At 62.8% G+C, this 25,020-nt stretch overlaps 1 protein-coding gene across 1 annotated transcript in view; it reads left to right on the plus strand.

The window, feature by feature from the left end:
• The window catches only part of UMPS (uridine monophosphate synthetase), a 31,983-nt gene extending 22,001 nt beyond the window's left edge, over positions 1 to 9,982 (plus strand). The window contains exon 6 of the mRNA XM_075609897.1: positions 9,067 to 9,982. Coding sequence (XP_075466012.1) covers positions 9,067 to 9,245 — 179 coding nt within the window. The 3' untranslated portion in view covers positions 9,246 to 9,982. The remainder of the gene's footprint in view (positions 1 to 9,066) is intronic.
• The last annotated feature ends 15,038 nt before the right edge of the window (positions 9,983 to 25,020 follow it).

Here is a 25,020-nt window from a genome sequence, read left to right on the forward strand (position 1 = left end):
GTTTCCGTCGCGTTACTGGGACGTATCCGTCGCGTTACTGGGACGTATCCGTCGCGTTACTGGGACGTATCCGTCTCGTTACTGGGACGTATCCGCCTCGTTACTGGGACGTATCCGTCTCGTTACTGGGACGTATCCGTCTCGTTACTGGGACGTATCCGCCTCGTTACTGGGACGTATCCGTCTCGTTACTGGGACGTATCCGCCTCGTTACTGGGACGTATCCGTCGCGTTACTGGGACGTATCCGTCGCGTTACTGGGACGTTTCCGTCGCGTTACTGGGACGTATCCGTCGCGTTACTGGGACGTATCCGTCGCGTTACTGGGACGTATCCGTCGCGTTACTGGGACGTATCCGTCTCGTTACTGGGACGTATCCGCCTCGTTACTGGGACGTATCCGTCTCGTTACTGGGACGTATCCGTCTCGTGAGAGGGACGTATCCGTCGCGTTACTGGGACGTATCCGTCTCGTTACTGGGACGTATCCGTCTCGTTACTGGGACGTATCCGTCTCGTTACTGGGACGTATCCGCCTCGTTACTGGGACGTATCCGTCTCATTACTGGGACGTATCCGTCTCGTTACTGGGACATATCCGCCTCGTTACTGGGACGTATCCGTCTCATTACTGGGACGTATCCGTCTCGTTACTGGGACGTATCCGCCTCGTTACTGGGACATATCCGCCTCGTTACTGGGACATATCCGTCTCGTGAGAGGGACGTATCCGTCTCGTTACTGGGACGGATACGTCGCGTTACTGGGACGTATCCGTCTCGTTACTGGGACGTATCCGTCTCGTTACTGGGACGTATCCGCCTCGTTACTGGGACGTATCCGTCTCGTTACTGGGACGTATCCGTCGCGTTACTGGGACGTATCCGCCTCGTTACTGGGACGTATCCGCCTCGTTACTGGGACGTATCCGCCTCGTTACTGGGACGTATCCGTCTCGTTAGTGGGACGTGTCCGCCTCGTGAGAGGGACGTATCCGCCTCGTTACTGGGACGTATCCGTCTCGTTAGTGGGACGTGTCCGCCTCGTGAGAGGGACGTATCCGTCTCGTTACTGGGACGTATCCGTCGCGTTACTGGGACGTATCCGTCGCGTTACTGGGACGTATCCGCCTCGTTACTGGGACGTATCCGTCTCGTTACTGGGACGTATCCGCCTCGTTACTGGGACGTATCCGCCTCGTTACTGGGACGTATCCGCCTCGTTACTGGGACGTATCCGCCTCGTTACTGGGACGTATCCGCCTCGTTACTGGGACGTATCCGTCTCGTTACTGGGACGTATCCGTCGCGTTACTGGGACGTATCCGTCTCGTTACTGGGACGTATCCGTCTCGTTACTGGGACGTATCCGTCTCGTTACTGGGACGTATCCGTCTCGTTACTGGGACGTATCCGTCTCGTTACTGGGACGTATCCGTCTCGTTACTGGGACGTATCCGTCTCGTTACTGGGACGTATCCGCCTCGTTACTGGGACGTATCCGCCTCGTTACTGGGACGTATCCGTCTCGTTACTGGGACGTATCCGTCTCGTTACTGGGACGTATCCGTCTCGTTACTGGGACGTATCCGTCTCGTTACTGGGACGTATCCGTCTCGTTACTGGGACGTATCCGTCTCGTTACTGGGACGTATCCGTCTCGTTACTGGGACGTATCCGTCTCGTTACTGGGACGTATCCGTCTCGTTACTGGGACGTTTCCGTCTCGTTACTGGGACGTATCCGCCGCGTTACTGGGACGTATCCGTCTCGTGAGAGGGACGTATCCGTCGCGTTACTGGGACGTATCCGCCTCGTTACTGGGACGTATCCGTCTCGTGAGAGGGACGTATCCGCCTCGTTACTGGGACGTATCCGCCTCGTTACTGGGACGTATCCGTCTCGTTACTGGGACGTATCCGTCTCGTTACTGGGACGTATCCGCCGCGTTACTGGGACGTATCCGCCTCGTTACTGGGACGTATCCGTCTCGTTACTGGGACGTATCCGTCTCGTTACTGGGACGTATCCGCCTCGTTACTGGGACGTATCCGTCGCGTTACTGGGACGTATCCGTCTCGTTACTGGGACGTATCCGCCTCGTTACTGGGACGTATCCGCCTCGTTACTGGGACGTATCCGTCGCGTTACTGGGACGTATCCGTCGCGTTACTGGGACGTATCTGTCGCGTTACTGGGACGTATCCGTCTCGTTACTGGGACGTATCCGCCTCGTTACTGGGACGTATCCGTCGCGTTACTGGGACGTATCCTCCTCGTTACTGGGACGTATCCGCCTCGTTACTGGGACGTATCCGCCTCGTTACTGGGACGTATCCGTCTCGTTACTGGGACGTATCCGCCTCGTTACTGGGACGTATCCGCCTCGTTACTGGGACGTATCCGTCTCGTTACTGGGACGTATCCGCCGCGTTACTGGGACGTATCCGCCTCGTTACTGGGACGTATCCGTCTCGTTACTGGGACGTATCCGCCGCGTTACTGGGACGTATCCGTCTCGTTACTGGGACGTATCCTCCTCGTTACTGGGACGTATCCGCCTCGTTACTGGGACGTATCCGCCTCGTTACTGGGACGTATCCTCCTCGTTACTGGGACGTATCCGCCTCGTTACTGGGACGTATCCGCCTCGTTACTGGGACGTATCCGTCTCGTTACTGGGACGTATCCGCCGCGTTACTGGGACGTATCCGCCTCGTTACTGGGACGTATCCGTCGCGTTACTGGGACGTATCCGTCTCGTTACTGGGACGTATCCGTCTCGTTACTGGGACGTGTCCGTCTCGTTACTGGGACGTATCCGTCGCGTTACTGGGACGTATCTGTCGCGTTACTGGGACGTATCTGTCGCGTTACTGGGACGTATCTGTCGCGTTACTGGGACGTATCTGTCGCGTTACTGGGACGTATCCGCCTCGTTACTGGGACGTGCGTTACTGGGACGTATCCGTCGCGTTACTGGGACGTATCCGTCGCGTTACTGGGACGTATCTGTCGCGTTACTGGGACGTATCTGTCGCGTTACTGGGACGTATCCGTCGCGTTACTGGGACGTGCGTTACTGGGACGTATCCGCCTCGTTACTGGGACGTATCCGCCTCGTTACTGGGACGTATCCGTCTCGTGAGAGGGACGTATCCGCCTCGTTACTGGGACGTATCCGCCTCGTTACTGGGACGTATCCGCCTCGTTACTGGGACGTATCCGCCTCGTTACTGGGACGTGCGTTACTGGGACGTATCCGTCGCGTTACTGGGACGTATCCGTCGCGTTACTGGGACGTATCTGTCGCGTTACTGGGACGTATCTGTCGCGTTACTGGGACGTATCTGTCGCGTTACTGGGACGTATCCGTCACGTTACTGGGACGTATCCGTCTCGTTACTGGGACGTATCCGCCTCGTTACTGGGACGTATCCGCCTCGTTACTGGGACGTATCCGCCGCGTTACTGGGACGTATCCGCCTCGTTACTGGGACGTATCCGTCTCGTTACTGGGACGTATCCGCCTCGTTACTGGGACGTATCCGCCTCGTTACTGGGACGTATCCGTCTCGTTACTGGGACGTATCCGTCTCGTTACTGGGACGTATCCGTCGCGTTACTGGGACGTATCCGTCTCGTTACTGGGACGTATCCGTCTCGTTACTGGGACGTATCCGCCGCGTTACTGGGACGTATCCGTCTCGTTACTGGGACGTATCTGTCGCGTTACTGGGACGTATCCGTCACGTTACTGGGACGTGCGTTACTGGGACGTATCCGTCGCGTTACTGGGACGTATCCGCCTCGTTACTGGGACGTATCCGTCTCGTTACTGGGACGTATCCGTCTCGTTACTGGGACGTATCCGCCGCGTTACTGGGACGTATCCGCCTCGTTACTGGGACGTATCCGCCGCGTTACTGGGACGTATCCGTCTCGTTACTGGGACGTATCCGTCTCGTTACTGGGACGTATCCGCCTCGTTACTGGGACGTATCCGTCTCGTTACTGGGACGTATCCGCCTCGTTACTGGGACGTATCCGCCTCGTTACTGGGACGTATCCGCCTCGTTACTGGGACGTATCCGCCTCGTTACTGGGACGTATCCGTCTCGTTACTGGGACGTATCCGCCTCGTTACTGGGACGTATCCGTCTCGTTACTGGGACGTATCCGTCTCGTTACTGGGACGTATCCGTCGCGTTACTGGGACGTATCCGTCTCGTTACTGGGACGTATCCGTCTCGTTACTGGGACGTATCCGTCTCGTTACTGGGACGTATCCGCCTCGTTACTGGGACGTATCCGTCGCGTTACTGGGACGTATCCGTCTCGTTACTGGGACGTATCCGTCTCGTTACTGGGACGTATCCGTCTCGTTACTGGGACGTATCCGCCTCGTTACTGGGACGTATCCGTCTCGTTACTGGGACGTATCCGTCTCGTTACTGGGACGTATCCGTCGCGTTACTGGGACGTATCCGTCTCCTTACTGGGACGTATCCGCCTCGTTACTGGGACGTATCCGCCTCGTTACTGGGACGTATCCGTCTCGTTACTGGGACGTATCCGTCGCGTTACTGGGACGTATCCGTCACGTTACTGGGACGTATCCGCCTCGTTACTGGGACGTATCCGCCTCGTTACTGGGACGTATCCGTCTCGTTACTGGGACGTATCCGTCTCGTTACTGGGACGTATCCGCCTCGTTACTGGGACGTATCCGCCTCGTTACTGGGACGTATCCGTCTCGTTACTGGGACGTATCCGTCTCGTTACTGGGACGTATCCGTCTCGTTACTGGGACGTATCCGTCTCGTTACTGGGACGTATCCGTCTCGTTACTGGGACGTATCCGTCTCGTTACTGGGACGTATCCGTCTCGTTACTGGGACGTATCCGTCTCGTTACTGGGACGTATCCGCCTCGTTACTGGGACGTATCCGTCTCGTGAGAGGGACGTATCCGTCTCGTTACTGGGACGTATCCGTCTCGTTACTGGGACGTATCCGTCTCGTTACTGGGACGTATCCGTCTCGTTACTGGGACGTATCCGTCTCGTTACTGGGACGTATCCGTCTCGTTACTGGGACGTATCCGTCTCGTTACTGGGACGTATCCGCCGCGTTACTGGGACGTATCCGTCTCGTTACTGGGACGTATCCGCCTCGTTACTGGGACGTATCCGTCTCGTTACTGGGACGTATCCGCCTCGTTACTGGGACGTATCCGCCTCGTTACTGGGACGTATCCGTCTCGTTACTGGGACGTATCCGTCTCGTTACTGGGACGTATCCGCCTCGTTACTGGGACGTATCCGCCTCGTTACTGGGACGTATCCGTCTCGTGAGAGGGACGTATCCGTCTCGTTACTGGGACATATCCGCCTCGTTACTGGGACGTATCCGTCTCGTTACTGGGACGTATCCGTCTCGTGAGAGGGACGTATCCGTCTCGTTACTGGGACGTATCCGCCTCGTTACTGGGACGTATCCGTCTCGTTACTGGGACGTATCCGTCTCGTTACTGGGACGTATCCGCCTCGTTACTGGGACGTATCCGTCTCGTGAGAGGGACGTATCCGTCTCGTTACTGGGACGTATCCGTCTCGTTACTGGGACGTATCCGTCTCGTTACTGGGACGTATCCGTCTCGTTACTGGGACATATCCGTCTCGTTACTGGGACGTATCCGTCTCGTTACTGGGACGTATCCGTCTCGTTACTGGGACGTATCCGCCGCGTTACTGGGACGTATCCGTCTCGTTACTGGGACGTATCCGCCTCGTTACTGGGACGTATCCGTCTCGTTACTGGGACGTATCCGCCTCGTTACTGGGACGTATCCGTCTCGTGAGAGGGACGTATCCGTCTCGTTACTGGGACGTATCCGTCTCGTTACTGGGACGTATCCGCCGCGTTACTGGGACGTATCCGTCTCGTTACTGGGACGTATCCGTCGCGTTACTGGGACGTATCCGTCACGTTACTGGGACGTGCGTTACTGGGACGTATCCGCCTCGTTACTGGGACGTATCCGTCTCGTTACTGGGACGTATCCGTCGCGTTACTGGGACGTATCCGCCTCGTTACTGGGACGTATCCGCCGCGTTACTGGGACGTATCCGTCTCGTTACTGGGACGTATCCGCCTCGTTACTGGGACGTATCCGTCGCGTTACTGGGACGTATCCGTCTCGTTACTGGGACGTATCCGCCTCGTTACTGGGACGTATCCGTCTCGTTACTGGGACGTATCCGCCTCGTTACTGGGACGTATCCGTCGCGTTACTGGGACGTATCCGTCTCGTTACTGGGACGTATCCGCCTCGTTACTGGGACGTATCCGCCTCGTTACTGGGACGTATCCGTCTCGTTACTGGGACGTATCCGTCTCGTTACTGGGACGTATCCGTCTCGTTACTGGGACGTATCCGTCTCGTTACTGGGACGTATCCGCCTCGTTACTGGGACGTATCCGCCTCGTTACTGGGACGTATCCGTCTCGTTACTGGGACGTATCCGTCTCGTTACTGGGACGTATCCGTCACGTTACTGGGACGTATCCGTCTCGTTACTGGGACGTATCCGCCTCGTTACTGGGACGTATCCGTCTCGTTACTGGGACGTATCCGCCTCGTTACTGGGACGTATCCGCCTCGTTACTGGGACGTATCCGTCTCGTTACTGGGACGTATCCGTCTCGTTACTGGGACGTATCCGCCTCGTTACTGGGACGTATCCGTCTCGTTACTGGGACGTATCCGTCTCGTTACTGGGACGTATCCGTCGCGTTACTGGGACGTATCCGTCTCGTTACTGGGACGTATCCGTCTCGTTACTGGGACGTATCCGCCTCGTTACTGGGACGTATCCGTCTCGTTACTGGGACGTATCCGCCTCGTTACTGGGACGTATCCGTCTCGTTACTGGGACGTATCCGTCTCGTTACTGGGACGTATCCGCCTCGTTACTGGGACGTATCCGTCTCGTGAGAGGGACGTATCCGCCTCGTTACTGGGACGTATCCGCCTCGTTACTGGGACGTATCCGTCTCGTTACTGGGACGTATCCGTCTCGTTACTGGGACGTATCCGTCTCGTGAGACGGACGTATCCGTCTCGTTACTGGGACGTATCCGCCTCGTTACTGGGACGTATCCGCCTCGTTACTGGGACATATCCGTCGCGTTACTGGGACGTATCCGCCTCGTTACTGGGACGTATCCGTCGCGTTACTGGGACGTATCCGCCTCGTTACTGGGACGTATCCGTCGCGTTACTGGGACGTATCCGTCTCGTTACTGGGACGTATCCGCCGCGTTACTGGGACGTATCCGTCGCGTTACTGGGACGTATCCGCCTCGTTACTGGGACGTATCCGTCTCGTTACTGGGACGTATCCGTCTCGTTACTGGGACGTATCCGTCGCGTTACTGGGACGTATCCGTCTCGTTACTGGGACGTATCCGCCGCGTTACTGGGACGTATCCGTCGCGTTACTGGGACGTATCCGTCACGTTACTGGGACGTATCCGTCTCGTTACTGGGACGTATCCGCCTCGTTACTGGGACGTATCCGTCTCGTTACTGGGACGTATCCGTCTCGTTACTGGGACGTATCCGCCTCGTTACTGGGACGTATCCGTCGCGTTACTGGGACGTATCCGCCTCGTTACTGGGACGTATCTGTCGCGTTACTGGGACGTATCCGTCGCGTTACTGGGACGTATCCGTCTCGTTACTGGGACGTATCCGCCTCGTTACTGGGACGTATCCGTCTCGTTACTGGGACGTATCCGTCGCGTTACTGGGACGTATCCGTCTCGTTACTGGGACGTATCCGCCTCGTTACTGGGACGTATCCGTCTCGTTACTGGGACGTATCCGCCTCGTTACTGGGACGTATCCGCCTCGTTACTGGGACGTATCCGTCTCGTTACTGGGACGTATCCGCCTCGTTACTGGGACGTATCCGCCTCGTTACTGGGACGTATCCGTCTCGTTACTGGGACGTATCCGCCTCGTTACTGGGACGTATCCGCCTCGTTACTGGGACGTATCCGTCGCGTTACTGGGACGTATCCGTCTCGTTACTGGGACGTATCCGTCTCGTTACTGGGACGTATCTGTCGCGTTACTGGGACGTATCCGTCGCGTTACTGGGACGTATCTGTCGCGTTACTGGGACGTATCCGTCTCGTTACTGGGACGTATCCGTCTCGTTACTGGGACGTATCCGTCTCGTTACTGGGACGTATCCGCCTCGTTACTGGGACGTATCCGTCTCGTTACTGGGACGTATCCGTCACGTTACTGGGACGTATCCGTCTCGTTACTGGGACGTATCCGCCTCGTTACTGGGACGTATCCGTCTCGTTACTGGGACGTATCCGCCTCGTTACTGGGACGTATCCGTCGCGTTACTGGGACGTATCCGCCTCGTTACTGGGACGTATCCGTCGCGTTACTGGGACGTATCCGTCGCGTTACTGGGACGTATCTGTCGCGTTACTGGGACGTATCCGTCTCGTGAGAGGGACGTATCCGTCGCGTTACTGGGACGTATCCGTCGCGTTACTGGGACGTGTCCGTCGCGTTACTGCGACGTAGAAAACAAGTCTAATCAGACTCCCTTTTTTAGATTCCTCGGTGTAAATTAGAGCAAATGGAAGGAATCGAGATGTCACACAGGATTTGAAATGCTCGCTTTTATTTTGTAACAAAATAACGCTGTCACTGCGTCTTGTTCACTTTGGTCCTAAGGGGAACGGCGCCTATAAATGGATTAAAGAGAACAAGCGTAGACCCCCCCCCCCCCCCCCAGAGTAGGGACTGAAGCCTCCTAATCGCAGGCACTTACTAGGGGGCTTCAGTTCCTAGCCTACACTCCTTCACTGGGGGTCTACAGTTGTCCCCTTTTGTATACATACCCTTCCCTAGTGCTCCCTGCATCTTACTCTACCAGCAGGAGGCGCAGGGTGTTCACCTTTCTGTTTTCTTTTGATGGATTGGACCGTTTCCCACCTGTTGTACACTGTCTGCCTCTCATTACCTCTTTCAGCTGACAGTCTGGGACAGCAGTACCACAGTCCTCATGAGGTCATCGTCAAGAAGGGCTCTGACATCATCATCGTGGGCCGCGGCATCTTGTCCGTCGCCAATCGCCTGGAAGCCGCCGAGATGTATAAGGCGGCGGGATGGGAGGCGTATCTGGCCCGGCTCAGTGACGTGGAGACGTGAATAAATTCACACTCCGCTGACGTGGTGACCGGGTAATTTAGGCCTTGTGGCAGCACAGGGGTTACTGAACCTTTCCCTGCTGGACAGGCCACAAATAAACAAAGCAATTTCCTTTTGGCCAGCAAAGAAGGAGTTAAAGAAATAGCACTGAATATAAATGTTTTCCCCAGTTTATCACCAGCTCTTTATTTCGTTATGAGACATGCGCGGTTTAGCCGGTGACGGTGAGACATGCGCGGTTTAGCCGGTGACGGTGAGAGACGTCCGGGTTTAACTTCTCTGCCTGTGATCTGTGAGGTCAGATAAGCAGGGAATGAATGCGGCCAAATGAAACCAGTTTGTCCCCGAGTCTGACACCAGGTCCCAGGGACTAGTCAGACTGATCCCAAAATGCATGAAACTGTTCTGCGATTTAACCCCTTCCCTGCCATACAGTCTTGCCGTGCATGTTCTCCTTTAGTGAGTGCGCCTGTCGTCTCCGTCCTTATTAGCACAGGACTGTTTGCGGAGTCTCGCGGGCTGCGAGAATCTGCACGCGGCAGCATTGTAGCGCAAGCGCGGGGCCTAGCGCAGTACTTTGGTTTCTCTTGACACTTGCCCAAACTGGACAGTTGGGGGTGACCCTGCGACCCACAGAGGGGCAGGTACATGACACTCCCGTTATTACTGGGACAGCTGCTTTTCTTCTGACGGATAGTCTGTGAACTCCACAAAACTGAATAAATTCTGTTGTCCAATATCTGCTTCTTACTCTGTTAACCCTTTCCTGGGAGAATAGATTTCACCCCGATATAACCCTGACCACTGGTGGGAAAGAAAGCGCAGTGCCACGGACTTGTACACTTATTTACCAGCGAGGAAACGTTCCTGGGAGTGTATTTTGGAAAGATTTGTACAATATTTAGGCGCAGAAAGCCGGCATGTGGGAGACTTCCTAAAATAAATCTGTTCCCCTCATCAGCAGCACACGGCAGCCACTGAATCGGGTCACTAGTGTGGCAGATCAGTGGCATTTGTTCCACGTTCCTGTGTGTAACATCAGCAAGAAACCCTTCTCTCGGGCAGTTCTGCCGGGCGAGGCGATGGGCCGCGTTCTCAGGGGCAGATCTGTGCCAGGGGGTGGGCAGCGTTCTCAGGGGCAGATCTGTGCCAGGGGATGGGCCGCGTTCTCAGGGGCAGCTCTGTGCCAGGGGATGGGCCGCGTTCTCAGGGGCAGCTCTGTGCCAGGGGATGGGCCGCGTTCTCGGGCAGATCTGTGCCAGGGGATGGGCCGCGTTCTCAGGGGCAGATCTGTGCCAGGGGATGGGCTGCGTTCTCAGGGGCAGCTCTGTGCCAGGGTATGGGCCGCGTTCTCAGGGGCAGCTCTGTGCCAGGGGATGGGTCGTGTTCTCGGGGGCAGCTCTGTGCCAGGGGATGGGCCGCGTTCTCAGGGGCAGATCTATGCCAGGGGATGGGTCGTGTTCTCGGGGGCAGCTCTTTGCCAGGGGATGGGCCGCGTTCTCAGGGGCAGCTCTGTGCCAGGGGATGGGCCGCGTTCTCAGGGGCAGCTCTGTGCTAGGGGATGGGCCGCGTTCTCAGGGGCAGCTCTGTGCCAGGGGATGGGCCGCGTTCTCAGGGGCAGATCTGTGCCAGGGGATGGGCCACGTTCTCAGGGGCAGCTCTGTGCCAGGGGATGGGCCGCGTTCTCAGGGGTAGCTCTGTGCCAGGGGATGGGCCGCGTTCTCGGGCAGATCTGTGCCAGGGGATGGGCCGCGTTCTCAGGGGCAGCTCTTTGCCAGGGGATGGGCCGCGTTCTCGCGTGCAGCATTGTGCCGGGCGAGGGGATGGGCCGCGTTCTCGGGGGCAGCTCTGTGCCAGGGGATGGGCCGCGTTCTCAGGGGCAGCTCTGTGCCAGGGGATGGGCCGCGTTCTCAGGGGCAGATCTGTGCCAGGGGATGGGCCGCGTTCTCAGGGGCAGCTCTGTGCCAGGGGATGGGCCGCGTTCTCAGGGGCAGCTCTGTGCCAGGGGATGGGCCGCGTTCTCAGGGGCAGCTCTGTGCCAGGGGATGGGCCGCGTTCTCGGGGGCAGATCTGTGCCAGGGGATGGGCCACGTTCTCGGGGGCAGATCTGTGCCAGGGGATGGGCCGCGTTCTCAGGGGCAGATCTGTGCCAGGGGATGGGCCGCGTTCTCAAGGGCAGATCTGTGCCAGGGGATGGGTCGTGTTCTCGGGGGCAGCTCTTTGCCAGGGGATGGGCCGCGTTCTCAGGGGCAGATCTGTGCCAGGGGATGGGCCGCGTTCTCAGGGGCAGCTCTGTGCCAGGGGATGGGCCGCGTTCTCAGGGGCAGATCTGTGCCAGGGGATGGGCCGCGTTCTCAGGGGCAGCTCTGTGCCAGGGGATGGGCTGCGTTCTCAGGGGCAGCTCTGTGCCAGGGGATGGGCCGCGTTCTCAGGGGTAGCTCTGTGCCAGGGGATGGGCCGCGTTCTCAGGGGCAGCTCTGTGCGAGGCGATGGGCCGCGTTCTCAGGGGCAGATCTGTGCCAGGGGATGGGCCGCGTTCTCAGGGGCAGCTCTGTGCCAGGGGATGGGCCACGTTCTCAGGTGCAGCTCTGTGCCAGGGGATGGTCCGCGTTCTCAGGGGCAGCTCTGTGCCAGGGGATGGGCCGCGTTCTCAAGGGCAGATCTGTGCCAGGGGATGGGTCGTGTTCTCGGGGGCAGCTCTTTGCCAGGGGATGGGCCGCGTTCTCAGGGGCAGATCTGTGCCAGGGGATGGGCCGCGTTCTCAGGGGCAGCTCTGTGCCAGGGGATGGGCCGCTTTCTCAGGGGCAGCTCTGTGCCAGGGGATGGGCCGCGTTCTCAGGGGCAGATCTGTGCCAGGGGATGGGCCGCGTTCTCAGGGGCAGCTCTGTGCCAGGGGATGGGCTGCGTTCTCAGGGGCAGCTCTGTGCCAGGGGATGGGCCGCGTTCTCAGGGGTAGCTCTGTGCCAGGGGATGGGCCGCGTTCTCAGGGGCAGCTCTGTGCGAGGCGATGGGCCGCGTTCTCAGGGGCAGATCTGTGCCAGGGGATGGGCCGCGTTCTCAGGGGCAGATCTGTGCCAGGGGATGGGCCGCGTTCTCAGGGGCAGATCTGTGCCAGGGGATGGGCCGCGTTCTCAGGGGCAGATCTGTGCCAGGGGATGGTCCGCGTTCTCAGGGGCAGCTCTGTGCCAGGGGATGGGCCACGTTCTCAGGGGCTGCTCTGTGCCAGGGGATGGGCCGCGTTCTCAGGGGCAGCTCTGTGCCAGGGGATGGGCCGCGTTCTCAGGGGTAGCTCTGTGCCAGGGGATGGGCCGCGTTCTCAGGGGTAGCTCTGTGCCAGGGGATGGGCCGCGTTCTCAGGGGCAGCTCTGTGCCAGGGGATGGGCCGCGTTCTCAGGGGCAGCTCTGTGCCAGGGGATGGGCCGCGTTCTCAGGGGCAGCTCTGTGCCAGGGGATGGGCCGCGTTCTCGGGCAGCTCTGTGCCAGGGGATGGGCCGCGTTCTCAGGGGCAGCTCTGTGCTAGGGGATGGGCCGCGTTCTCGGGTGCAGCATTGTGCCGGGCGAGGGGATGGGCCGCGTTCTCGGGGGCAGCTCTGTGCCAGGGGATGGGCCGCGTTCTCAGGGGCAGCTCTGTGCCAGGGGATGGGCCGCGTTCTCAGGGGCAGCTCTGTGCCAGGGGATGGGCCGCGTTCTCGGGGGCAGCTCTGTGCCAGGGGATGGGCCGCGTTCTCAGGGGCAGCTCTGTGCCAGGGGATGGGCCGCGTTCTCAGGGGCAGCTCTGTGCCAGGGGATGGGCCGCGTTCTCAGGGGCAGATCTGTGCCAGGGGATGGGCCGCGTTCTCAGGGGCAGCTCTGTGCCAGGGGATGGGCCGCGTTCTCAGGGGCAGCTCTGTGCCAGGGGATGGGCCGCGTTCTCAGGGGCAGCTCTGTGCCAGGGGATGGGCCGCGTTCTCGGGGGCAGCTCTGTGCCAGGGGATGGGCCGCGTTCTCAGGGGCAGCTCTGTGCCAGGGGATGGGCCGCGTTCTCAGGGGCAGCTCTGTGCCAGGGGATGGGCCGCGTTCTCGGGCAGCTCTGTGCCAGGGGATGGGCCGCGTTCTCAGGGGCAGCTCTGTGCTAGGGGATGGGCCGCGTTCTCGGGTGCAGCATTGTGCCGGGCGAGGGGATGGGCCGCGTTCTCGGGGGCAGCTCTGTGCCAGGGGATGGGCCGCGTTCTCAGGGGCAGCTCTGTGCCAGGGGATGGGCCGCGTTCTCAGGGGCAGCTCTGTGCCAGGGGATGGGCCGCGTTCTCGGGGGCAGCTCTGTGCCAGGGGATGGGCCGCGTTCTCAGGGGCAGCTCTGTGCCAGGGGATGGGCCGCGTTCTCAGGGGCAGCTCTGTGCCAGGGGATGGGCCGCGTTCTCAGGGGCAGATCTGTGCCAGGGGATGGGCCGCGTTCTCAGGGGCAGCTCTGTGCCAGGGGATGGGCCGCGTTCTCAGGGGCAGCTCTGTGCCAGGGGATGGGCCGCGTTCTCGGGGGCAGCTCTGTGCCAGGGGATGGGCCGCGTTCTCGGGGGCAGATCTGTGCCAGGGGATGGGCCACGTTCTCGGGGGCAGATCTGTGCCAGGGGATGGGCCGCGTTCTCAGGGGCAGATCTGTGCCAGGGGATGGGCCGCGTTCTCAAGGGCAGATCTGTGCCAGGGGATGGGTCGTGTTCTCGGGGGCAGCTCTTTGCCAGGGGATGGGCCGCGTTCTCAGGGGCAGATCTGTGCCAGGGGATGGGCCGCGTTCTCAGGGGCAGCTCTGTGCCAGGGGATGGGCCGCGTTCTCAGGGGCAGATCTGTGCCAGGGGATGGGCCGCGTTCTCAGGGGCAGCTCTGTGCCAGGGGATGGGCTGCGTTCTCAGGGGCAGCTCTGTGCCAGGGGATGGGCCGCGTTCTCAGGGGTAGCTCTGTGCCAGGGGATGGGCCGCGTTCTCAGGGGCAGCTCTGTGCGAGGCGATGGGCCGCGTTCTCAGGGGCAGATCTGTGCCAGGGGATGGGCCGCGTTCTCAGGGGCAGATCTGTGCCAGGGGATGGGCCGCGTTCTCAGGGGCAGATCTGTGCCAGGGGATGGGCCGCGTTCTCAGGGGCAGATCTGTGCCAGGGGATGGGCCGCGTTCTCAGGGGCAGCTCTGTGCGAGGCGATGGGCCGCGTTCTCAGGGGCAGATCTGTGCCAGGGGATGGGCCGCGTTCTCAGGGGCAGATCTGTGCCAGGGGATGGGCCGCGTTCTCAGGGGCAGATCTGTGCCAGGGGATGGGCCGCGTTCTCAGGGGCAGCTCTGTGCCAGGGGATGGGCCGCGTTCTCAGGGGTAGCTCTGTGCCAGGGGATGGGCCGCGTTCTCAGGGGTAGCTCTGTGCCAGGGGATGGGCCGCGTTCTCAGGGGCAGCTCTGTGCCAGGGGATGGGCCGCGTTCTCAGGGGCAGCTCTGTGCCAGGGAATGGGCCGCGTTCTCGGGCAGCTCTGTGCCAGGGGATGGGCCGCGTTCTCAGGGGCAGCTCTGTGCTAGGGGATGGGCCGCGTTCTCGGGTGCAGCATTGTGCCGGGCGAGGGGATGGGCCGCGTTCTCGGGGGCAGCTCTGTGCCAGGGGATGGGCCGCGTTCTCAGGGGCAGCTCTGTGCCAGGGGATGGGCCGCGTTCTCAGGGGCAGCTCTGTGCCAGGGGATGGGCCGCGTTCTCAGGGGCAGATCTGTGCCAGGGGATGGGCCACGTTCTCAGGGGCAGCTCTGTGCCAGGGGATGGGCCGCGTTCTCAGGGGCAGATCTGTGCCAGGGGATGGGCCACGTTCTTGGGGGCAGATCTGTGCCAGGGGATGGGCTGCGTTCTCAGGGGCAGCTCTGTGCCAGGGGATGGGCCGCGTTCTCAGGGGCAGCTCTGTGCCAGGGGATGGGTCGTGTTCTCGGGGGCAGCTCTTTACCAGGGGATGGGCCGCGTTCTCGGGTGCAGCATTGTGCCGGGCGAGGGGATGGGCCGCGTTCTCGGGGGCAGCTCTGTGCCAGGGGATGGGCCGCGTTCTCAGGGGCAGCTCTGTGCCAGGGGATGGGCCGCGTTCTCAAGGGCAGATCTGTGCCAGGGGATGGGCCACGTTCTCGGGGGCAGATCTGTGCCAGGGGATGGGCCGCGTTCTCAGGGGCAGATCTGTGCCAGGGGATGGGCCGCGTTCTCAAGGGCAGATCTGTGCCAGGGGATGGGTCGTGTTCTCGGGGGCAGCTCTTTACCAGGGGATGGGCCGCGTTCTCGGGTGCAGCATTGTGCCGGGCGAGGGGATGGGCCGTGTTCTCGGGGGCAGCTCTGTGCCAGGGGATGGGCCGCGTTCTCGGGTGCAGCATTGTGCCGGGCGAGGGGATGGGCTGCGTTCTCAGGGGCAGCTCTGTGCCAGGGGATGGGTCGTGTTCTCGGGGGCAGCTCTTTACCAGGGGATGGGCCGCGTTCTCGGGTGCAGCATTGTGCCGGGCGAGGGGATGGGCCGTGTTCTCGGGGGCAGCTCTGTGCCAGGGGATGGGCCGCGTTCTCGGGTGCAGCATTGTGCCGGGCGATGGGCCGCGTTCTCGGGGGCAGATCTGTGCCAGGGGATGGGCCGCGTTCTCAGGGGCAGATCTGTGCCAGGGGATGGGCCGCGTTCTCAAGGGCAGATCTGTGCCAGGGGATGGGTCGTGTTCTCAGGGGCAGCTCTTTACCAGGGGATGGGCCGCGTTCTCGGGTGCAGCATTGTGCCGGGCGAGGGGATGGGCCGCGTTCTCGGGGGCAGCTCTGTGCCAGGGGATGGGCCGCGTTCTCAGGGGCAGCTCTGTGCCAGGGGATGGGCCGCGTTCTCAGGGGCAGATCTGTGCCAGGGGATGGGCCACGTTCTCGGGGGCAGATCTGTGCCAGGGGATGGGTCGTGTTCTCGGGGGCAGCTCTGTGCCAGGGGATGGGCCGCGTTCTCGGGAGCAGCTCTTTGCCAGGGGATGGGCCGCGTTCTCGGGGGCAGTACTGTGCCAGGCAAGGGGTTGGGGTTTGGGGACAGGCTGGTAAACCGCCAGCTGCCGAGCGATGCGAGATCCGGGGAAACCGCCAGCTGCAGAGCGATGCGAGATCCGGGGAAACCGCCAGCTGCAGCGCGATGCGAGATCCGGGGAAACCGCCAGCTGCAGCGCGATGCGAGATCCGGGGAAACCGCCAGCTGCAGCGCGATGCGAGATCCGGGGAAACCGCCAGCTGCAGCGCGATGCGAGATCCGGAGAAACCGCCAGCTGCAGAGCGATGCGAGATCCGGAAAAACCGCCAGCTGCAGCGCGATGCGAGATCCGGAGAAACCGCCTGCTGCAGCGCGATGCGAGATCCGGGGAAACCGCCAGCTGCAGAGCGATGCGAGATCCGGGGAAACCGCCAGCTGCAGAGCAATGCGAGATTCGGGGAAACCGCCAGCTGCAGCGCGATGCGAGATCCGGGGAAACCGCCAGCTGCAGCGCGATGCGAGATCCGGAGAAACCGCCAGCTGCAGCGCGATGCGAGATCCGGAGAAACCGCCAGCTGCAGCGCGATGCGAGATCCGGGGAAACCGCCAGCTGCAGCGCGATGCGAGATCCGGGGAAACCGCCAGCTGCAGAGCGATGCGAGATCCGGGGAAACCGCCAGCTGCAGCGCGATGCGAGATCCGGGGAAACCGCCAGCTGCAGCGCGATGCGAGATCCGGAGAAACCGCCAGCTGCAGCGCGATGCGAGATCCGGGGAAACCGCCAGCTGCAGCGCGATGCGAGATCCGGAGAAACCGCCAGCTGCAGAGCGATGCGAGATCCGGGGAAACCGCCAGCTGCAGCGCGATGCGAGATCCGGGGAAACCGCCAGCTGCAGCGCGATGCGAGATCCGGAGAAACCGCCAGCTGCAGCGCGATGCGAGATCCGGGGAAACCGCCAGCTGCAGAGCGATGCGAGATCCGGGGAAACCGCCAGCTGCAGCGCGATGCGAGATCCGGGGAAACCGCCAGCTGCAGCGTGATGCGAGATCCGGGGAAACCGCCAGCTGCCGAGCGATGCGAGATCCGGGGAAACCGCCAGCTGCAGCGCGATGCGAGATCCGGAGAAACCGCCAGCTGCAGCGCGATGCGAGATCCGGGGAAACCGCCAGCTGCAGAGCGATGCGAGATCCGGGGAAACCGCCAGCTGCAGCGCGATGCGAGATCCGGGGAAACCGCCAGCTGCAGCGCGATGCGAGATCCGGAGAAACCGCCAGCTGCAGCGCGATGCGAGATCCGGGGAAACCGCCAGCTGCAGCGCGATGCGAGATCCGGGGAAACCGCCAGCTGCAGAGCGATGCGAGATCCGGGGAAACCGCCAGCTGCAGCGCGATGCGAGATCCGGAGAAACCGCCAGCTGCAGCGCGATGCGAGATCCGGAGAAACCGCCAGCTGCAGCGCGATGCGAGATCCGGGGAAACCGCCAGCTGCAGAGCGATGCGAGATCCGGGGAAACCGCCAGCTGCAGCGCGATGCGAGATCCGGAGAAACCGCCAGCTGCAGCGCGATGCGAGATCCGGAGAAACCGCCAGCTGCAGCGCGATGCGAGATCCGGGGAAACCGCCAGCTGCAGAGCGATGCGGGATCCGGAGAAACCGCCAGCTGCAGCGCGATGCGAGATCCGGAGAAACCGCCAGCTGCAGCGCGATGCGAGATCCGGGGAAACCGCCAGCTGCAGAGCGATGCGAGATCCGGGGAAACCGCCAGCTGCAGCGCGATGCGAGATCCGGGGAAACCGCCAGCTGCAGCGCGATGCGAGATCCGGAGAAACCGCCAGCTGCAGCGCGATGCGGGATCCGGAGAAACCGCCAGCTGCAGCGCGATGCGGGATCCGGGGAAACCGCCAGCTGCAGCGCGATGCGGGATCCGGAGAAACCGCCAGCTGCAGCGCGATGCGAGATCCGGGGAAACCGCCAGCTGCAGCGCGATGCGAGATCCGGGGAAACCGCCAGCTGCAGCGCGATGCGAGATCCGGGGAAACCGCCAGCTGCAGCGCGATGCGAGATCCGGAGAAACCGCCAGCTGCAGAGCGATGCGAGATCCGGAAAAACCGCCAGCTGCAGCGCGATGCGAGATCCGGAGAAACCGCCTGCTGCAGCGCGATGCGAGATCCGGGGAAACCGCCAGCTGCAGAGCGATGCGAGATCCGGGGAAACCGCCAGCTGCAGAGCGATGCGAGATTCGGGGAAACCGCCAGCTGCAGCGCGATGCGAGATCCGGGGAAACCGCCAGCTGCAGCGCGATGCAAGATCCGGAGAAACCGCCAGCTGCAGCGCGATGCGAGATCCGGAGAAACCGCCAGCTGCAGCGCGATGCGAGATCCGGGGAAACCGCCAGCTGCAGCGCGATGCGAGATCCGGGGAAACCGCCAGCTGCAGAGCGATGCGAGATCCGGGGAAACCGCCAGCTGCAGCGCGATGCGAGATCCGGGGAAACCGCCAGCTGCAGCGCGATGCGAGATCCGGAGAAACCGCCAGCTGCAGCGCGATGCGAGATCCGGGGAAACCGCCAGCTGCAGCGCGATGCGAGATCCGGAGAAACCGCCAGCTGCAGCGCGATGCGAGATCCGGGGAAACCGCCAGCTGCAGAGCGATGCGAGATCCGGGGAAACCGCCAGCTGCAGCGCGATGCGAGATCCGGGGAAACCGCCAGCTGCAGCGCGATGCGAGATCCGGGGAAACCGCCAGCTGCAGCGCGATGCGAGATCCGGGGAAACCGCCAGCTGCAGCGCGATGCGAGATCCGGAGAAACCGCCAGCTGCAGCGCGATGCGAGATCCGGAGAAACCGCCAGCTGCAGCGCGATGCGAGATCCGGAGAAACCGCCAGCTGCAGCGCGATGCGAGATCCGGGGAAACCGCCAGCTGCAGAGCGATGCGAGATCCGGGGAAACCGCCAGCTGCAGCGCGATGCGAGATCCGGGGAAACCGCCAGCTGCCGAGCGATGCGAGATCCGGGGAAACCGCCAGCTGCAGCGCGATGCGAGATCCGGAGAAACCGCCAGCTGCAGCGCGATGCGAGATCCGGGGAAACCGCCAGCTGCAGAGCGATGCGAGATCCGGGGAAACCGCCAGCTGCAGCGCGATGCGAGATCCGGGGAAACCGCCAGCTGCAGCGCGATGCGAGATCCGGAGAAACCGCCAGCTGCAGCGCGATGCGAGATCCGGGGAAACCGCCAGCTGCAGCGCGATGCGAGATCCGGGGAAACCGCCAGCTGCAGAGCGATGCGAGATCCGGGGAAACCGCCAGCTGCAGCGCGATGCGAGATCCGGAGAAACCGCCAGCTGCAGCGCGATGCGAGATCCGGAGAAACCGCCAGCTGCAGCGCGATGCGAGATCCGGGGAAACCGCCAGCTGCAGAGCGATGCGAGATCCGGGGAAACCGCCAGCTGCAGCGCGATGCGAGATCCGGAGAAACCGCCAGCTGCAGCGCGATGCGAGATCCGGAGAAACCGCCAGCTGCAGCGCGATGCGAGATCCGGGGAAACCGCCAGCTGCAGAGCGATGCGGGATCCGGAGAAACCGCCAGCTGCAGCGCGATGCGAGATCCGGAGAAACCGCCAGCTGCAGCGCGATGCGAGATCCGGGGAAACCGCCAGCTGCAGAGCGATGCGAGATCCGGGGAAACCGCCAGCTGCAGCGCGATGCGAGATCCGGGGAAACCGCCAGCTGCAGCGCGATGCGAGATCCGGAGAAACCGCCAGCTGCAGCGCGATGCGGGATCCGGAGAAACCGCCAGCTGCAGCGCGATGCGGGATCCGGGGAAACCGCCAGCTGCAGCGCGATGCGGGATCCGGAGAAACCGCCAGCTGCAGCGCGATGCGATATCCGGAGAAACCGCCAGCTGCAGCGCGATGCGAGATCCGGAGAAACCGCCAGCTGCAGAGCGATGCGAGATCCGGGGAAACCGCCAGCTGCAGCGCGATGCGAGATCCGGGGAAACCGCCAGCTGCAGCGCGATGCGAGATCCGGGGAAACCGCCAGCTGCAGAGCGATGCGAGATCCGGGGAAACCGCCAGCTGCAGCGCGATGCGAGATCCGGAGAAACCGCCAGCTGCAGCGCGATGCGAGATCCGGGGAAACCGCCAGCTGCCGAGCGATGCGAGATCCGGGGAAACCGCCAGCTGCAGCGCGATGCGAGATCCGGAGAAACCGCCAGCTGCAGCGCGATGCGAGATCCGGGGAAACCGCCAGCTGCAGCGCGATGCGAGATCCGGGGAAACCGCCAGCTGCAGCGCGATGCGAGATCCGGGGAAACCGCCAGCTGCAGAGCGATGCGAGATCCGGAGAAACCGCCAGCTGCAGCGCGATGCGAGATCCGGGGAAACCGCCAGCTGCAGCGCGATGCGAGATCCGGAGAAACCGCCAGCTGCAGAGCGATGCGAGATCCGGGGAAACCGCCAGCTGCAGAGCGATGCGAGATCCGGAGAAACCGCCAGCTGCAGCGCGATGCGAGATCCGGAGAAACCGCCAGCTGCAGCGCGATGCGAGATCCGGGGAAACCGCCAGCTGCAGAGCGATGCGAGATCCGGAGAAACCGCCAGCTGCAGCGCGATGCGAGATCCGGGGAAACCGCCAGCTGCAGAGCGATGCGAGATCCGGAGAAACCGCCAGCTGCAGCGCGATGCGAGATCCGGGGAAACCGCCAGCTGCCGAGCGATGCGAGATCCGGGGAAACCGCCAGCTGCAGCGCGATGCGAGATCCGGGGAAACCGCCAGCTGCAGCGCGATGCGAGATCCGGAGAAACCGCCAGCTGCAGCGCGATGCGAGATCCGGAGAAACCGCCAGCTGCAGCGCGATGCGAGATCCGGGGAAACCGCCAGCTGCAGAGCGATGCGAGATCCGGGGAAACCGCCAGCTGCAGCGCGATGCGAGATCCGGGGAAACCGCCAGCTGCAGCGCGATGCGAGATCCGGGGAAACCGCCAGCTGCAGCGCGATGCGAGATCCGGGGAAACCGCCAGCTGCAGCGCGATGCGAGATCCGGAGAAACCGCCAGCTGCAGAGCGATGCGAGATCCGGAAAAACCGCCAGCTGCAGCGTGATGCGAGATCCGGAGAAACCGCCTGCTGCAGCGCGATGCGAGATCCGGGGAAACCGCCAGCTGCAGAGCGATGCGAGATCCGGGGAAACCGCCAGCTGCAGAGCAATGCGAGATTCGGGGAAACCGCCAGCTGCAGCGCGATGCGAGATCCGGGGAAACCGCCAGCTGCAGCGCGATGCGAGATCCGGAGAAACCGCCAGCTGCAGCGCGATGCGAGATCCGGAGAAACCGCCAGCTGCAGCGCGATGCGAGATCCGGGGAAACCGCCAGCTGCAGCGCGATGCGAGATCCGGAGAAACCGCCAGCTGCAGCGCGATGCGAGATCCGGGGAAACCGCCAGCTGCAGAGCGATGCGAGATCCGGGGAAACCGCCAGCTGCAGCGCGATGCGAGATCCGGGGAAACCGCCAGCTGCAGCGCGATGCGAGATCCGGGGAAACCGCCAGCTGCAGCGCGATGCGAGATCCGGAGAAACCGCCAGCTGCAGCGCGATGCGAGATCCGGAGAAACCGCCAGCTGCAGCGCGATGCGAGATCCGGAGAAACCGCCAGCTGCAGCGCGATGCGAGATCCGGGGAAACCGCCAGCTGCAGAGCGATGCGAGATCCGGGGAAACCGCCAGCTGCAGCGCGATGCGAGATCCGGGGAAACCGCCAGCTGCCGAGCGATGCGAGATCCGGGGAAACCGCCAGCTGCAGCGCGATGCGAGATCCGGAGAAACCGCCAGCTGCAGCGCGATGCGAGATCCGGGGAAACCGCCAGCTGCAGAGCGATGCGAGATCCGGGGAAACCGCCAGCTGCAGCGCGATGCGAGATCCGGGGAAACCGCCAGCTGCAGCGCGATGCGAGATCCGGAGAAACCGCCAGCTGCAGCGCGATGCGAGATCCGGGGAAACCGCCAGCTGCAGCGCGATGCGAGATCCGGGGAAACCGCCAGCTGCAGAGCGATGCGAGATCCGGGGAAACCGCCAGCTGCAGCGCGATGCGAGATCCGGAGAAACCGCCAGCTGCAGCGCGATGCGAGATCCGGAGAAACCGCCAGCTGCAGCGCGATGCGAGATCCGGGGAAACCGCCAGCTGCAGAGCGATGCGAGATCCGGGGAAACCGCCAGCTGCAGCGCGATGCGAGATCCGGAGAAACCGCCAGCTGCAGCGCGATGCGAGATCCGGAGAAACCGCCAGCTGCAGCGCGATGCGAGATCCGGGGAAACCGCCAGCTGCAGAGCGATGCGGGATCCGGAGAAACCGCCAGCTGCAGCGCGATGCGAGATCCGGAGAAACCGCCAGCTGCAGCGCGATGCGAGATCCGGGGAAACCGCCAGCTGCAGAGCGATGCGAGATCCGGGGAAACCGCCAGCTGCAGCGCGATGCGAGATCCGGAGAAACCGCCAGCTGCAGCGCGATGCGAGATCCGGAGAAACCGCCAGCTGCAGCGCGATGCGAGATCCGGGGAAACCGCCAGCTGCAGAGCGATGCGAGATCCGGGGAAACCGCCAGCTGCAGCGCGATGCGAGATCCGGAGAAACCGCCAGCTGCAGCGCGATGCGAGATCCGGAGAAACCGCCAGCTGCAGCGCGATGCGAGATCCGGGGAAACCGCCAGCTGCAGAGCGATGCGGGATCCGGAGAAACCGCCAGCTGCAGCGCGATGCGAGATCCGGAGAAACCGCCAGCTGCAGCGCGATGCGAGATCCGGGGAAACCGCCAGCTGCAGAGCGATGCGAGATCCGGGGAAACCGCCAGCTGCAGCGCGATGCGAGATCCGGGGAAACCGCCAGCTGCAGCGCGATGCGAGATCCGGAGAAACCGCCAGCTGCAGCGCGATGCGGGATCCGGAGAAACCGCCAGCTGCAGCGCGATGCGGGATCCGGGGAAACCGCCAGCTGCAGCGCGATGCGGGATCCGGAGAAACCGCCAGCTGCAGCGCGATGCGAGATCCGGGGAAACCGCCAGCTGCAGCGCGATGCGAGATCCGGGGAAACCGCCAGCTGCAGCGCGATGCGAGATCCGGGGAAACCGCCAGCTGCAGCGCGATGCGAGATCCGGAGAAACCGCCAGCTGCAGAGCGATGCGAGATCCGGAAAAACCGCCAGCTGCAGCGCGATGCGAGATCCGGAGAAACCGCCTGCTGCAGCGCGATGCGAGATCCGGGGAAACCGCCAGCTGCAGAGCGATGCGAGATCCGGGGAAACCGCCAGCTGCAGAGCAATGCGAGATTCGGGGAAACCGCCAGCTGCAGCGCGATGCGAGATCCGGGGAAACCGCCAGCTGCAGCGCGATGCAAGATCCGGAGAAACCGCCAGCTGCAGCGCGATGCGAGATCCGGAGAAACCGCCAGCTGCAGCGCGATGCGAGATCCGGGGAAACCGCCAGCTGCAGCGCGATGCGAGATCCGGGGAAACCGCCAGCTGCCGAGCGATGCGAGATCCGGGGAAACCGCCAGCTGCAGCGCGATGCGAGATCCGGAGAAACCGCCAGCTGCAGCGCGATGCGGGATCCGGGGAAACCGCCAGCTGCAGCGCGATGCGGGATCCGGAGAAACCGCCAGCTGCAGCGCGATGCGAGATCCGGGGAAACCGCCAGCTGCAGCGCGATGCGAGATCCGGGGAAACCGCCAGCTGCAGCGCGATGCGAGATCCGGGGAAACCGCCAGCTGCAGCGCGATGCGAGATCCGGAGAAACCGCCAGCTGCAGAGCGATGCGAGATCCGGAAAAACCGCCAGCTGCAGCGCGATGCGAGATCCGGAGAAACCGCCTGCTGCAGCGCGATGCGAGATCCGGGGAAACCGCCAGCTGCAGAGCGATGCGAGATCCGGGGAAACCGCGAGCTGCAGAGCAATGCGAGATTCGGGGAAACCGCCAGCTGCAGCGCGATGCGAGATCCGGGGAAACCGCCAGCTGCAGCGCGATGCGAGATCCGGAGAAACCGCCAGCTGCAGCGCGATGCGAGATCCGGAGAAACCGCCAGCTGCAGCGCGATGCGAGATCCGGGGAAACCGCCAGCTGCAGCGCGATGCGAGATCCGGGGAAACCGCCAGCTGCAGAGCGATGCGAGATCCGGGGAAACCGCCAGCTGCAGCGCGATGCGAGATCCGGGGAAACCGCCAGCTGCAGCGCGATGCGAGATCCGGAGAAACCGCCAGCTGCAGCGCGATGCGAGATCCGGGGAAACCGCCAGCTGCAGCGCGATGCGAGATCCGGAGAAACCGCCAGCTGCAGAGCGATGCGAGATCCGGGGAAACCGCCAGCTGCAGCACAATGCGAGATCCGGGGAAACCGCCAGCTGCAGCGCGATGCGAGATCCGGAGAAACCGCCAGCTGCAGCGCGATGCGAGATCCGGGGAAACCGCCAGCTGCAGAGCGATGCGAGATCCGGGGAAACCGCCAGCTGCAGCGCGATGCGAGATCCGGGGAAACCGCCAGCTGCAGCGCGATGCGAGATCCGGAGAAACCGCCAGCTGCAGCGCGATGCGAGATCCGGAGAAACCGCGAGCTGCAGCGCGATGCGAGATCCGGGGAAACCGCCAGCTGCAGAGCGATGCGAGATCCGGGGAAACCGCCAGCTGCAGCGCGATGCGAGATCCGGAGAAACCGCCAGCTGCAGCGCGATGCGAGATCCGGAGAAACCGCCAGCTGCAGCGCGATGCGAGATCCGGGGAAACCGCCAGCTGCAGAGCAATGCGGGATCCGGAGAAACCGCCAGCTGCAGCGCGATGCGAGATCCG

Source organism: Ascaphus truei, chromosome 7, assembly GCF_040206685.1.
Source record: "Ascaphus truei isolate aAscTru1 chromosome 7, aAscTru1.hap1, whole genome shotgun sequence".
Classification (NCBI taxonomy): domain Eukaryota; kingdom Metazoa; phylum Chordata; class Amphibia; order Anura; family Ascaphidae; genus Ascaphus; species Ascaphus truei.